Source organism: Channa argus, chromosome 10 (assembly GCF_033026475.1).
Source record: "Channa argus isolate prfri chromosome 10, Channa argus male v1.0, whole genome shotgun sequence".
NCBI classification, from domain to species: Eukaryota; Metazoa; Chordata; class Actinopteri; order Anabantiformes; family Channidae; genus Channa; species Channa argus.
Window position 1 is genome coordinate 18,756,939 of NC_090206.1, and position 15,076 is coordinate 18,772,014.

At 38.2% G+C, this 15,076-nt stretch overlaps 1 protein-coding gene across 8 annotated transcripts in view; it reads right to left on the bottom strand.

Annotated features, from left to right (window-relative positions):
• The window catches only part of diaph2 (diaphanous-related formin 2), a 352,014-nt gene that overhangs the window by 314,214 nt on the left and 22,724 nt on the right, over positions 1 to 15,076 (bottom strand). For 7 of the 8 annotated variants that reach the window (XM_067517868.1, XM_067517862.1, XM_067517865.1 and 4 more), the window contains 2 exons: positions 13,289 to 13,393; positions 8,951 to 8,971 (listed from right to left, as the gene is read on the bottom strand). In XM_067517868.1, the coding sequence (XP_067373969.1) occupies positions 8,951 to 8,971; positions 13,289 to 13,393 (126 nt within the window). The remainder of the gene's footprint in view (positions 1 to 8,950; positions 8,972 to 13,288; positions 13,394 to 15,076) is intronic. The other variant, XM_067517864.1, reaches the window with a different exon arrangement.

A 15,076-nucleotide genomic window follows, 5' to 3' on the forward strand; every position in this document is an offset into this window, starting at 1 on the left:
TAGCAAACAACACCCGTCGGCAGCAGAGACAGCCAACTGAAAGCTAACATGGGAAATCTTGACAGGAAAGAAGAAAAACACCTCACACATGACACCGAATTTGCTGCTTGTCTTTTTAATTGACTGTGTAATTATACACATCGGGGGTCTGTATTGTAAGGCCCTGTGTTTTTATCACATCCAGTGGCAGACCATGTTTGATTCAAGGCCCACATCCCAGGTGTGAAGAAGACATTCACCCAATCAGCGTTAAAAAGATCATCTCTCAAGACCACTCAGGACATAAAGAGACAGGTCAGCCATCTCAACATGATTGGATGTCAGCTCACATGCTGGGTCTGTAGCCAACATCAAGGACATGACCATTTGGAACACTATACATCTGCTATCAAATCAGCCTCAGGCCAATGTCGAATAATTGGCCCCATTCTAAAAGAGGTGCTTTACACTTTGACCACCAATTCACAGAGACACAAACCTTTTTAGCATGTGAAAATATCAGCAGGGATAAATATTCTTTGTTTTATTTGACTCATTTATTGTTCACAATACCTGAAATAAAACAAGACCACCATATGGCTGTGCATTAAAAATTGATGTGCTATGTTAGTGAGTGCACCTGAGTCGAATGACAAGGTGAAAGAAGCTGAAACAGCGAGCACAGCATGTGTGCGTGCCCATGTGTGCCTGTGTGAGTGCTGGGGGGTGCCTTGCACCGCACTGTCACTATGCTGGAATACAACCTTATTAATGAAAGCCATATTTATCTTGGACCATGTTTCACCAGAATAAATGTGCCCAAGAACCTGTGTCACGTCAATAGCTCAGGGTGAGAATAAGCAGATATGGCTCACATGGAGAGGTGAGGTCAGAAAAGAGATAGAGGTTTGATGTTCAGGGAAAGCAACAGTGACAGAATACACAGACAGAATAATACAGTGATGTCAGTCCGCAGGCATAATGCATAAGAGGCATATTCAGAAAGAACCAGTCAGAAAGACAGTGATAACACACATGGGTTCTGTAAGCATAATGTAAGAGTTGTTAGTAAGGGAGTCTGTCTGTCCATCAGGGTGGGCTGATATAATAAATAATTCCAGTTTGACCGTACAAAAGTACAGGTCTTGTCAACAGCGGTTACGGTAAAACATGCTTCCTCATTGGCCCCGAATATTTAAGTGCAGGAGAGGGAGTGGACCCAGCAGAGGTTAGTTGTCTTTCTCCCCTTCAGACAACTTCTAAATCTTTAAACAGTATTTTTTTTTATAAAGGAACAATGGATATTATGTTTATTCCTATACTCTGTCTAGAACAGGATGGTCAAATTGTTTATCAGAAAAGACAGACTAAACTGAATGCAGTTAAGCCATTTAAAATGTATTCTCCCCTATAAAGAACGAGACATTAACGAAATACCAGTGTACCTTGGGCTAAGAGAGAACCATTAGGTCAATTAATTAGTAACACTAAGTGTTTGTTTCCTGGTTATGCATTATGCATGTAAACATCGTGTGTGTGTGAGAATGAATGAAAAGAGAGAGAGAGAGACCGAGAGAGAGAGCGAGAGAGGGAGAGAGAGCGAGAGCGAGAGTGAGAGAGAGAGAGATTCAGATATCTGTGTAAGACCTTACTCTGGTTTGAAGAATCCTGGATATACTATATGGAGTACTCAGGAGGAGACATGAGAAAACCTTAAGCAGGTTCCTGAATATTCTATTGTTAGAGAACATATCAGCTGAGATGAGGACACTCCATCTGGGCATACGTGGTCAGAAAGCTAGACACTAGAATCTATTAGAATCATGTATGCTGGTAAATAATCAGGTTTCTCATGTTCAATCTAAACATTAATAACATCAAAAGCAAGAAAGGATGCAAAATATAGTTACCAGAGCAAATACAAACACACTCAATGTGGCTCAATGTGGCTTTTTGGCCCCTATGCACTATTTGATGGGCACCCACTGCCACCAAGTGCCAGGCCTCAGTACTACAACACTGCAGCTTTTCATTCTGTCCGAGTAGAGTCAAATCATCACCATCCATGGCAAGCTCCTGTGTTTATGGAAATGAGAATGACACACTCGGCAAGCCAAATAAAACCAAGATCCAATGCCATTAGCACTGTAGTGAAACATCCCCAAAGATCTGTTGATAACTATGTTTTGCTTTAATACACAGCTACAAACTTTGGTAGCACACAGAGAGCAAACAAGGGAGAAACAACATACTTTGCGAGAAGCCACAACCTGTTTGGCAGTTTTGGGCCCTCTTAGCATGATGAGGAAGTAGTGCCAACTCTCTCGGGGTAAAACGCTCATTCAGTGGTACTGCTAACCTATGATTTTATTTTTTAACACAAGCTAAAAGCAAGATATAGCAGCTTGAGGTTTTACATCTGGTATGTGTCATTTTATTTTTTTCATTTATATGTTCTTACTCACAAGGCCAGACAAACAGAGGTGTGCTGCAACTGAACATCAACTAAAAAACAAAAGGTTGAAGACGGCCTTTTTAAAACTCTCCTTGGCAAAGAAACTGCAGGCCAGACAATAAGACAGGAAGTGATCTGGCCTTGATCATGGCACCAATCATTAGAGCAGAGGGATGTCTGGGGAATTGGGGGGGAAACCTGGCTGTCGATGAGGCAATTATGTGGCTTTACTTTGGTACGTCCGAGTGACAGCGCTCTGAAAGCATGCAGAGACTACACCTTTTTAGCACTTTGTTGTGCTTAGTGAACGGGTCAGCTGAGCAGTAAGGTGCTCCCACAAGGCATGGTGGGCTTACTGCAAGTGTAGGAGGATTATAAACAGACCATAAATGTGACCCTCTCCAAACACGACAGCTACAACTTTGGTTTCCACTCAAGTTGATCATAGGCCCCCGTCAACAGCAGGCTCCCTTGGCTTTTATTGCCCTTTAAACTTGAACTATGTCCGTTGTGAAACACACTTTTACAAATTTGCAGAGACTCTGTATGTGGAAGACCACATATTGTCAGTGTGAAGTTCACATTTGGAACAAATAGGAACTCCCTAGAGGAGAGAGCATGGCAAGGTTATAAGCAGAAGTTCATTATCGCATAACCCACTGCAAGCAGTCTCCATGCAAATCTTGACATACTTAGATGGAGCCGACATTTCACAGAAATCACTAGAAAAAGCAGGCAACTCCATCAACCAAAGCAAATAACTTACTAAATATACACAGATGTAGAGGAAGATATCAAAAAGCTAAAGAAGCAAATAAAGAAATCGGGAGTGACTGGAGGAGCAGGAAACCATAAAACATGGGGATACATAGAATTTCACAGCTGTGTGAACAGTTAAAGCAGATGCGATGGGATGTGATGGTGGATGCATACAGAGAGGCGGGTTGTAAAAATATGCTATAAAGTTTATGGAGCCTAATGCGGCCCTGCAGGAGCCTCCTGCCGAGCCGAGCATGCCAACAGTGCTGTTGAACGTGTGACAGAGCTGTGGGGAAGAGATGTACAACTGAGAACCTAGCCAGTATTCACAAGATCCATCACTGGTGTGGGAACGCGCATACAGTACCTAAAATTCACAGATATACAATCAACAGAACTAATAATCCTATTTTTTCCCTGCCTCCTCTTCTCTGAAATAAATCATATTTTACTGTGCCTCTCCTACACAACATCTAAATCAAAGCCGTAATATCCAGGTATATTGAAACTGTGAGGAGAAAAACAGTGCTACTTACCACACACAGATATACACGTGCACACGCATCAACATAAATACAGAAAGACTATAAAGCACCACCGTAACCACTGTTCAATCCAATATCAGCATACTGTGACTACCCCAGCCATTCATGTTCCTTTCAAAACAACAAAATCCAGCTTTCCCTTCAGATTGAAGAGGAATGATTGTTTCTGCCTTTTGAGAAAAAATATGTTGCATTTAGAAGACATGTGTGAAAAAAAGCTAGCAAGAAAGGAAAGAAAAGACAAACGGAGAAGGAAATTGAAAAGACGACAAGTGGTAAAAAAGTAACCTCTTTTCTCCTCCCCAGTGGGAACGGGTGTTGACTTAATCCTTCCCACACAGGCCACCCTCTGTGACAGCTAAACCTTTGCCTCTTCCACAACCAGCAAAGGTCAATCCAACCATGAATGCCCGAAGACAAGACACTGCAGAATCTATCAGCTTTAATTGATAAATCTTATGTAGAAGTTCAGCATTAGATGACCAATTCAGCCCCAGCGAATAAACTATTTACAAACCAAATTAAGTCAAATGTATTCCAAGGCTTTGTAGAACAGATCCTAAAGAGAGGATAAGACACAGAAACATGCACCTAAGCATGCAAAATGCAGAGTAAAGCAAAGTTTAAATACCACTAATTGAGGTTGGCATTGAAAACAAACATAAAAAAAGAAAATGATTTTCCACATGCTGGCACAGCTTTTAGTATATATCCAAGACTGTATCTAAACAATATGAGGTGCTGCTCTCATAAAAAGGTAAAATGGACTTAACTACAAAAAAAGCTGAAAAAACAATGAAAAAATATGTTAACTTCAAAGTAACTAAATTACAGGAGTTTACCCACAGGTAAACCCGATCCACTACAGCAGTACCTCTGCTTTGTTCGTGTTCCAACCAACACAACAGGGTGCCGTTAGCATATGGCAGTTCACACTCTGCAGTAATTATAAATTAGGCTGCCCAAAAATATGAGAAAAAGGGACGCAAAAAAATAAATAAAAAAATCTATAAACTGAATACATTTCAGAGATAAAGTTCTTTAGTAGCAATGTTCGCAGTGACAATTTATCACTGCAAACATTTCTAAAAGTGTGTGTGATGGTAGGACACAGGCTGCCTGATATTAACCTGATATTCTCATATTAACAGAGGCCCTATATTGGCATTATTTTGGATTCAGTTTTCAGTGACACAATGTTCTAAATAATTTTGCCGGCAATGTTGCTATAAATTATCTGAGCTTTTTGGACTAGTTGACATATGTATATCTAAAGTCTGGTATAAATACAAGTACACTTAAACATGTTACTCCAACACTGTTAGAGATTTTGGAAATGCAGACTCTGGCTAAAACTATGTTGATTGCACAAGTCTCTGAAAGCTGTCCAAAAACCATAAACTTATCATTAATCATCTCATACACCTGGCACTGTAGTCCAAAGCTCGGGTTTCCAAAATGTATCCACCTCTCTATTTCACCAAGTCTAATTCTTTAAGATGTACAGTGTGGTACTATGTGCTACCTTATGTAGTATTAAAGCCCATAATTTGCAGGTGCCCATACTTTGTTGTATTAAGCATTCTACCAGCATTTGCCTAAAGGTACTGTCCTATTGCCGTGCCCGTAAATATCCCAGTAAAAAAATAAGTTGATATAGAATTTTCCTATAGGTTTTACTGAAGAACAAATGTACTGTACCTTAATAAGTAAATTAAGAGGAAATAATTTCATATCAGTTAAAAACCACAGCTGGTTTGTCAAATAAATCCTTCCTCATCTCACTTTCAGACAACTTTTTATGTCCATCGGATGAACTCGCAAAGAAGCTTTCAGCCAATCAAATAAAACATCTTATTCAAACAATCCCCCTCAGAGCATGTTTCCTTGATCTTAATTTAAGATAGAATCTATGGTGAACACTGGCTCAGGGCATGGGAGGCACACTTTATTGATTAATTTTTCATTGCGGTTCTTTTAAAGCACCAAGGACGTGCCACATCAAATCTGCTCAACTCTCAGTACCCAGTATAATAGCTGCCTTGAAACAAAAAGTCTTTTGAGGCATCTGGTTTTAAGGTAAAAAGAGGAATGAATGTGAGAGGATGTCTGGATTTCTTTTCAGGCTCACCATACTTTATTTTTCCTTTTTTTTATTAAAAGTCCTTCATAAGCACTCCTAGTGTGGTGAACAAGCACCTGATTGAAGTTAAAGACGAGCCAGATGTCTACACATCCTCATATTTATGAAATTCTGTGTCCCTCATCTTTACGCTTTGCAGTTCTCTGGCCTCAACTAGAACTACTCCTTTAATAGCAATTTCTATGTTCTATATGTCCTCACTAGTGAAAAACTAACAAGACAGTTTATATACCTAAACATAAAATAAACCAAGCATCACAAACAAATGTGAAGGTCACACAGATATGAAGGACATGCAATGTATTAGAAATATTAGTCATTATGTTCAGCTTTCAAGTAAAAACTCAAGATTTGCTTATAGTTTAAGTGTGCTTTACTCTGTTTTTTACTGTTTGAAGAACAGATTTTCACTGCTTCTCAGACACAGTCGGGTCCATCTGAACTGTTAGGGTTTACCTCCAGGCATTTCCATACCCAGGTACGGTATGTGTGGTTGACGTTTTTCCTTATTTTTGATCAAGTAACAAAAAAAGGTTTATAAATTGAATCTCATTTTGGTTATTTTATTAAAAAGGTGCCAGATTTCACACATATTTTTTTTACAATAATTACTTCATGATTACTGCCACATCTTACATTTTTAATGATGATACCGCCCAATTTAAAAATATTTTACAGTCATTCATCCAGGAAAACCAGTCAATGATGTAAATGCTCCAGAAAAACTTTTTCTTTACAGCGTACAGTAACTTATTACATAATTCTCATGGGTCTGAAGTGTTGCTAACTCTTCGGTCAAACCCACATTCTGACATCCATAGACAGAGAAATACATGTTTACACAACCACAGTAACCATCACTGTCTGACGTCTCAGAGCTTACCAGCAGCGTTCCCATCAAAATAAGTTATCTTTCCAGTCCTACAAATATTGATCACCTCCCTGTGGGCCGGAGATTGCTGATTTTCAACACACAGAGCACACTTTTTTCTCACTCTTGTGCACTCTCAAGTTCTCAGCAGCATCCCATCTGAGCTGCAGAGCCTGTCAGTGCTAGTGCAGAGACAGAAGTCTACTTCACAGTGACACCACTGGAGTCATCGATGGATTGTTACAACATGCCCTTTGACTAGTGACGTAAAATCAGGCCAATCTTTATATAGAGGGATCCTATAAAGCCATTGCAGTGCTCAATAATCAGCTGCAGCACAGTGTGGTCCATCTCAACTGTTAGGGTTTACCTGCAGGCATGTCCATATCTAGGTATGTGTGGTTTCATATTTCCTTCAATCTTTTTTATGTAGGTGAATCATAGGAGATGCTGCTCAGACTGAATTAGAGACAATCCACACTGTCCTCTATTCCCACCCAATTCTTAAGTGGGAAAGGGGAAAGTGCCAGAGAGATTTCATGCCTGAGACAGAGAAGTTATGTGTTCCCTAAACACTGTTATAACCAACACTTGCCTTCCACTTCATCTGACAGTGCTCTATCCCACCAACACCCGCTGACAGCGTGAAAATGGGAATCTGCCAGCAAAGCAGGGAGCTAACTGTAGCCAATGATCAGCTAACCAGGCTAAATGCCTTAGCTGGTTCTTTTTGTTTTCTCTTTGAGTGCAACTCTTAAAAATTACAACTCACTGCTTACACTAAGTTGGCCATGCAACTGCTGAAGGTCGCATAAAATGTTTTGGTATACCTTTAAGCTTGACAAATCTGATAAATATTTTGATAACCATCTGGCATTTTTGCATGTTTGAGGTTCTCCACATTTCGAACGGGTAGTCATGACACAAGCTGGGCTACTTCTGTCATATTACATTTACTGAACACAATGTGGCCAGTGCTGCAGATCAAGAGCTACTTCATCCATGCCTATACAGGCCAATCCAAAAACCCACTTTTCCCCATATAAAAAAAACAAGCACAAAAGAACAGTTTGACAAAGGAGGAGAAAATGCAATCGATACAAAACGTCTCCATAAAATGCTTCAAAGAGCAAGGTTTGTATGAAAGCATGGGCAGGGCAGAGGTCAGGTCACAGTGTGCTGCTTTACCTTGTTTGTGTTCGTATTAAGCTTTACAGTCCTCTTAATCCTTACAAAGCTCTCAAAATATCAAAATATCATTTAAGGGACAATTCAACACTTGCTAAATTGATAACAGAACATTTTTTAAAGAAGCACCTATTCAAAGAATTGTTATGGCTGTGTGGCAACAAACTGTTTTGCAATATATTCACAGCATAATTTATATTTATTTAGATTATATGGGTTTATTGTAAAGTAGGAGATAAAGGGAAATGATGTTATAAAAAATGTACAAAAACAAGAAACACATTGCAATACAAGAAAACAGGCTTGCGCATTAATTCCTTACCAACACAGACAGAGTTGTTGACAGCAAATTCAAATATATAACCATGAGTACTTCCACTAATTTAATATAAGCCAATATATCTTGAAGGCAGAAAAAAGCAGTTTCTGCCAGTTAGGATTCGGTGTGTGCATGTGCACGTGAGTGTGTACACAAAGTCTTATAAAGTGATATATTCTCAGTATGTGTTGTGTCTCAGACAGAATGAGTTAAAAACATTTACACGCACCATGTTCTGATAAACAGATTAGACTGCAGATTATGAGTATTTGTGTAAAAGCTATTGCTCTTTGTTGATATTACAATATTCAAATGCTAATGGGTTTTACACTGCAATCTATTTCACGAGAGGAACAGCAAAAACCAACAAAAGGCCTCTCAGTTTATTTTCAGGCTGTATAATTTCAAAATCCCTCATTTGCAAGTGCTACTATTTACAAGGAGGAATTGTGTTGGCATTTATAGCCTTTCCAAATTATAAGGTATTAGCAATATCAGTGTTAAAAATGAAAACTCCAAACCAAATATATGACCTCAGTTACACAGTCTGAAACTTGCTCCTCAACATCGCTCCAAAAGACAAGAGTGTGTGTGTGTGTGTGTGTGTGTGTGTGTGTGTGTGTGTGTAGGGAGCTGAAAGAAGACATATAGAAAGAACATTCAGAAGCCAAGTAAATAATGGACTACTTACCACAACTTTGCTCCCAGTTATCTGCATGCAGCGATCAGCGGAGAAGGTTAATGTGCAAAAAGACACAAACAGCACAATCATTAGTAGGCCAGACAATCCTCTCATTACAAGTTGAGGCATTAGCGTTATTTGTGTGACAAACAGCTTTCACACAAATATAGCACACACTAAACAACTAAAATGTTTACAAGCCAACAGGAGAACATGTAATTATACAGTAGGTACATACTGACAAAACTTTCCACATTTAAAACAGATTAACAGAAATTGGCAATTAAAACATAACAATAACTTCCCAAAGTAATAATACATGGCAACAACAACTGTGGAAATGATAAATCAAACATGTTTGGACATCCTGGAACCCATACGTGGGATTTATTAAATAATTCAAAAGACAATATGATTGTGGTATAGATTATCCCCCAACAGTGGCTAGTTTGGACAAAATCAATTAGCTGCCATTAGGTTGGGCTTGAGGTGTCAAATCTGTGTGGCAGCACTCCCTTCAGCCTGTGCAGTCAGCAGCATTCTTGGAGTTTAACCTTGTTATCTGTCAATAGTGGCAGGTAGCAGAAGTGTTCTTTATTACTGCAAATGTGGGGCTTGTTTCACAGTAGGAGGGTGTCTGTCAGCGGAGTAAATGTATTCTAATCTGCAGCTGAGCTTCTTTTTCTCGGCTAAATGTTGCAGCAGAAATGCATTGCTAAAGTTACAAGACCAACCCTCCTTCCTCTCCTATTCTTACTCTCTTCTATTCTCCCCCTTCTTCCGTCTAATCTAATCTTCTTTCCATTTCTTTTTCTGTCATTCTTAAACTCATCGCGTTTGTAGCCATTTGATGCTTAATTTCCCCTCTCGATACCCCTACCAGGAGTTTATGACAACCATAAAGTGTGTTTTACACATGCCACCACCTGATCACACACATAATACTTTTTATACTTTCTTTGTACCCACATTTTCCTTGCTCTCCAGTGAATCCAGCATGTCACTGTTGAACACTAAGGAATATTTTATCTAACTACTGCAGACTAGACACCTTGAAGTAAGTCCTCCAGACATAACTTAGAACTTATTTTCCACAGATGTTGGTGCCTATAAAATATTAGATACATATTTTTGAGTCTTGTTCTTGAGCAACACGACAAAAATTACAGACAATATCTTAAGGGTACACAGAAAGGAGCCAGGTAGGAGCTTAAAGGGGGGCAGCAACATGAACATGTTTGTGTTGTGAATTTAATGTGGCACCTTCTTCTAAATTAAACACAATGCAAACCTGCACTTGGTTTAGAGCCCAACCAACCAGTAACTTAAGTATTATTTAGGTATTAATCATACTGGGCATCTCATTTGGTACAGTATAACTAAGGATGAAAAACAGATTTAGTCCTCCATACATACAACAATTACCCCCTTTTCCATGATTGTATATATGCACACACAAACATACACTGCACTAATGGAACAAACGCACATCAGTTTAGGAATAAAGTATTATCTGAGCAATTGTCAGATTCTATTAGAAGATCAAGGTGACACATTGACTCTCACATCAAACAAGCATCATTTGAATTTAACTAATATTAAACAATCTCCAATACAAGACCCTGTATTCACACCTTTCCTGCATGCAAGACACAGCACATTTAAAATAAACAAGAAGATATAGACTGTAGATAAAGTTGATCTGAGAGAAGTAATTACATTGGTGCAAAGGTCATTTGGGCAGTTTTAATGATGTTCACATATTTATAGAAAAGAAAAAGAACAAGAAATGGTGAGAGAGAAAGACAGCAGTCCATGCAAAGGTAATGGTAATGGACATCCACAGACATACTACTGCAAAAGCTGGGTACCACCAAAACCCAGCTCATATTCAAATGAACAGGGTCAATGTAGAATTCTCCCTCAAAAAGACATTCCATTTTGTGTTGGGGGCAATTTGCTAGACTCCTGCTGAGGCACCCTGGTAGAGTATAGATGGGAGTGTTCTCAATCTTGCCTGGTGATAGACTAGTGGAGAGATGGCAATTCACGAGGGAGGAATGGGAAAAGGCTTTGACTTTCATTTGAAAAACATTTTACATGAGTAAACAAAGTAATAATCACCCTTTTCTCATATTAGTTATCATTGGAAGCCATTCAGTGCTAGATCAACATGTGTATGTTATGAAGGAAACCTCAAGCAACTAAATCTCTTGAGTTCAAGTTTCCAATTTTTTTTCCTCTTCTGAAAAAGTAAGATTGCTTTCTGTGGGGCATTACAATATATGTTAATTTAAGCAGGTCTCCAGAGACAAATGAGAAAAGGTCACACAAAATAGTTAGCTCCAGTATAGTTACGGATTCAAACATTTAAGCAGAAATATTCTGCATTAGCTGTAGGTCAATATAAAAAGAGGGATGTGCAAGTCTTAATTTAGTATTGGTGTAGATGTGGGGAGGCTGGTTACATCATACAATCTCCAGCTTTTATTTATATGGCTGAAACAAAAGAACATGTTGCTTTTGCAACAAAGTTACAAATGTATATTCTCGGATTTTGTATTGGAGTCCATAAAAAATAAACAAGAAATCTGAGATGAAATCATGTGAAATCACTCCAAATCCCCAAAACTGTCATACAACAAAAGCAGGCATTTTTATCCAAAAAAAGAGTTGCATTAAACAAAAAGGCACCAAAGCAAAACTGATACACACCAAAATATCCAAAATACACCAATCCTAGATTCATGACATTTACATTACAATTTCTGTGTAACGTATTCTTATTTAACCCATACTACATAATCATCAGCAACAGTAGCCCTCAGGAAGAGCTCATCCCCGTCTATTTACCTACCTACTTCTTTCTTCTTACGTCTATCTGGAGGGTCCACATAATACCAGCTTGGCTGTCAGCATTTAAAACATATAGAATAAGGTTCGCTGTCATATTTTAAAACAAATGAAAATATCGTTTTCACTTTTGTTTAAACAGGGGAGATAACAGAGGATACAGGTTATCTTGATTGTTTGTTGACAATGAATTAAATGTTCTCTCACAGTTACACAATATTTTCTGTGTATATATCCCACTGCAAAGGACATCTGGAAGCATAATAGTGTCATTACATTACAATAACACATTTTTCCCAAAACCATAAAATTAGAGTTATTTTTATGCATTTTGTCCTTATTCATCTGACAGTGTGTGGAAGCATAACTGTATGCATACTTGCATGAATCCTTGTATGCACAGATACAGTCCATCATTACAGTGAACCATCCCCATTCTCAAGTTCTATTAAATGTGGCAGCGGGGCGCTAACAGACATCACATTTTGTCCTCTGTCCTTTGACTACAGAGACGTTATTCATTTGAATAAAATATCTGTGCTCACAAAGCATAATGGGTCTGCGAAGAATTCAATCATCTCGGATAATCATCATTATCAATAATGCCAGTTAATTACCATAACAATGAGGAAGGTAATAAATGATAATGTCAAGAGAGAGCTACAAAGTTTGGGGTGAAATGGGGGCAGGAATCACTTTTTCTCCCTGCCTTTCCTATGCCAACATGAATCTCACTTTACAAGGTTGGTCACAATGTCAAAATAGGATATGTAAATTTGCTAGACATTCTTGGATTACCATCAAAACCTACTTTTTCTGTTGTTTTTGGTTTTAAGTAAAGAGGAATGCCAATGCTAATCACTCTACAAGAATGAGCAGCAAAAGCCCACTTTGCATTAACCTCAGTTAATTAAATTTTAAGATGGAGCATATGATACCAAAAAGTATAACACAAATCATCTGATAGCATCCAAAAATCATGCTGAAGCTAGTAATAATGCGGCATATTAATAATATGCCACATAAATGCTCTCATGTCTCTATTAGGTGGTTGTGCTTCTTCACTGTCACACTGCTGCTAAATCAAGAGGTTGACCAAACAATTTATCCCTTAACAAAACATTGAGAAAAGATGCACCCACCACCCGGCTACATGACTCCCATGCAACTTAACAACTGACAGCTTCATGCAAGTACATGATAGGACAAGTGCTGACCATCCACCTAGCATTGAATGAGTGAATAACTGTAATTTATAGGGAAAATTGCATTTAAAGATGTGGGACTTGAGCATCAAGGCTGGAGAGAGACGGACAACAACAAAAGGGAAAGTGCACAAGAATGGATGACAAAGCAAGCCACAAAGAAAAGCATCAGTTTACACCAATTCTGAAGATGTGTGTGGGGTATCATGATTCTTTAAGCCAACCACTACAATTATAAAGTAGACTTCAGTTTATAAAGATAAGCACTTAGGTTTATTCTCTCACTTACCGATTTGGCAGTGGCTGAGATGTACTGGACCACCATCTCACGTTTGGTACTTAAGTCCTTTCCACGGAGAGGAGCTTTGCGTTCCTCGTTGAGGTTCATGTCCTCCTAGATACAGACATTAAAAAAAATGTTAAAGTGCAGTAATGATGGACACTGGGTACTGGGTAAAACAGAGAGTGAAATTTAAAAAACAAAATATGGATTGGAGTGTCTGAGCAATGCATGCTTTATCACACAGGCTTCGTCAAACGGCAATGCTGGGAAACATTTTTCACTTAGCATGTAGTATAAATGCTGAAGTTGTAAAGTTAAATCTAACAGAACATAAAACATTAACTTCATATCAAATCCTCCAACTTTGAACCATGTCATTTATTGTACCAGTTTTACTACCAAGAATAAATATTCAGATCTACAAATATTTATAATTCCACTGCCACTACAAGCCTTTTATAGCAGATCGTGTAAGTGGAAAACCCCATACTTTGAAATGACAAAAAATGCTTTTCGTCATCATAATATTTAATCCACATTCAGCTAGTACAAAAGTTCCTTCATTATCAGAAATAAAAATTCTCAAGGAGTGTATAAAAAGAATGTTGTAGTGAAATAAAAATATGATTGCAAAAGTTTGCAGTCCCCTTTATGAAATATTCCATAATACTTCGGATGTCCTCCCTTTGCCTTTTTAAACTTCAACATCTGAGAAGCATTCAGAGGGTACCCAAAACAGGTTTGAGGAGGAGATGTTCAGGTGTAATTTTAGGCCACTCTTTATGGCATAATTATTCCATGTCTTCCAGACTGCTTGCTTGTCTGCCGTATGAAGGCTTCATAAAATTTAGCCGCAAGTTTTCAATGATATTTAACTATGAACATTTGAATAACCACGGTAAAACATTCACTTTAATATTTTTTAGCTGATGGTAGGAGGCTTTGCTTTAAAATTTTCTAATATTGGGGTGAATTCATTCTTACTTCCACTTTATATGCAGCTCCAATGCCAGATGCAGACATACACACCCAAAACATCTGCGAGCCACCACCATGTTTAGCTGTGGGAATGGCGTTTCTCTTCACAGATTTTTCCTTGCCAGATATCCATGTGCAAATTAAAATCAAAAATTCAACTTTTGTTTCATTAAATGACATAATCTTGTTCCCATTAATTTGGTTTACATACTCCCTAGCTAACTTCAAGCATGCTATCTTATGTTTAGAAGTACGCAATCTTTTCTGTATGCTTTTCTCCTAAACAATCCAGACTTACAAACTCTGCTTGATGTTCACTTTTATTCCAGTTGCCTCTGAGAACTCTGTCAGGTCCATAGCTGTTTTGGATTCCTATAGCTCTCAAGCTAGTTTCCTAGCACCTCTTTCAAGTAATTTTTCTTCATTTCATTTTTTCTTCATATTTCTTTTCTTTTTTGGAAAAGTGTGTCCAAGTTTCTTTCTGGATTATGGTCTTCAAAGTTGGTACTGGTATCCCTAAACACTGAAATATTTTTAAATCCCTCTTCAGCTTTATTAAGGTTTACCATTTTCATTTTCATGTAGGCTGTAAGCTGTTTTTCTTATCCTATTGTTTTTGTTGCTCTCAGCGAACAGCTAGAGACTGCGCCTGGCAATCTATCCATTTGACAATGTTAAGTGCAAGCCCAATTTAACACACCTGGTGTCACTCATCAAGTGTTAATTTTAATCTGTAAGATCAGAATGTTAACAACATAGAGGGTTTATCGAGGGCTAACATAATTTTAATTATTTGCTAGATGTTATATACACTGC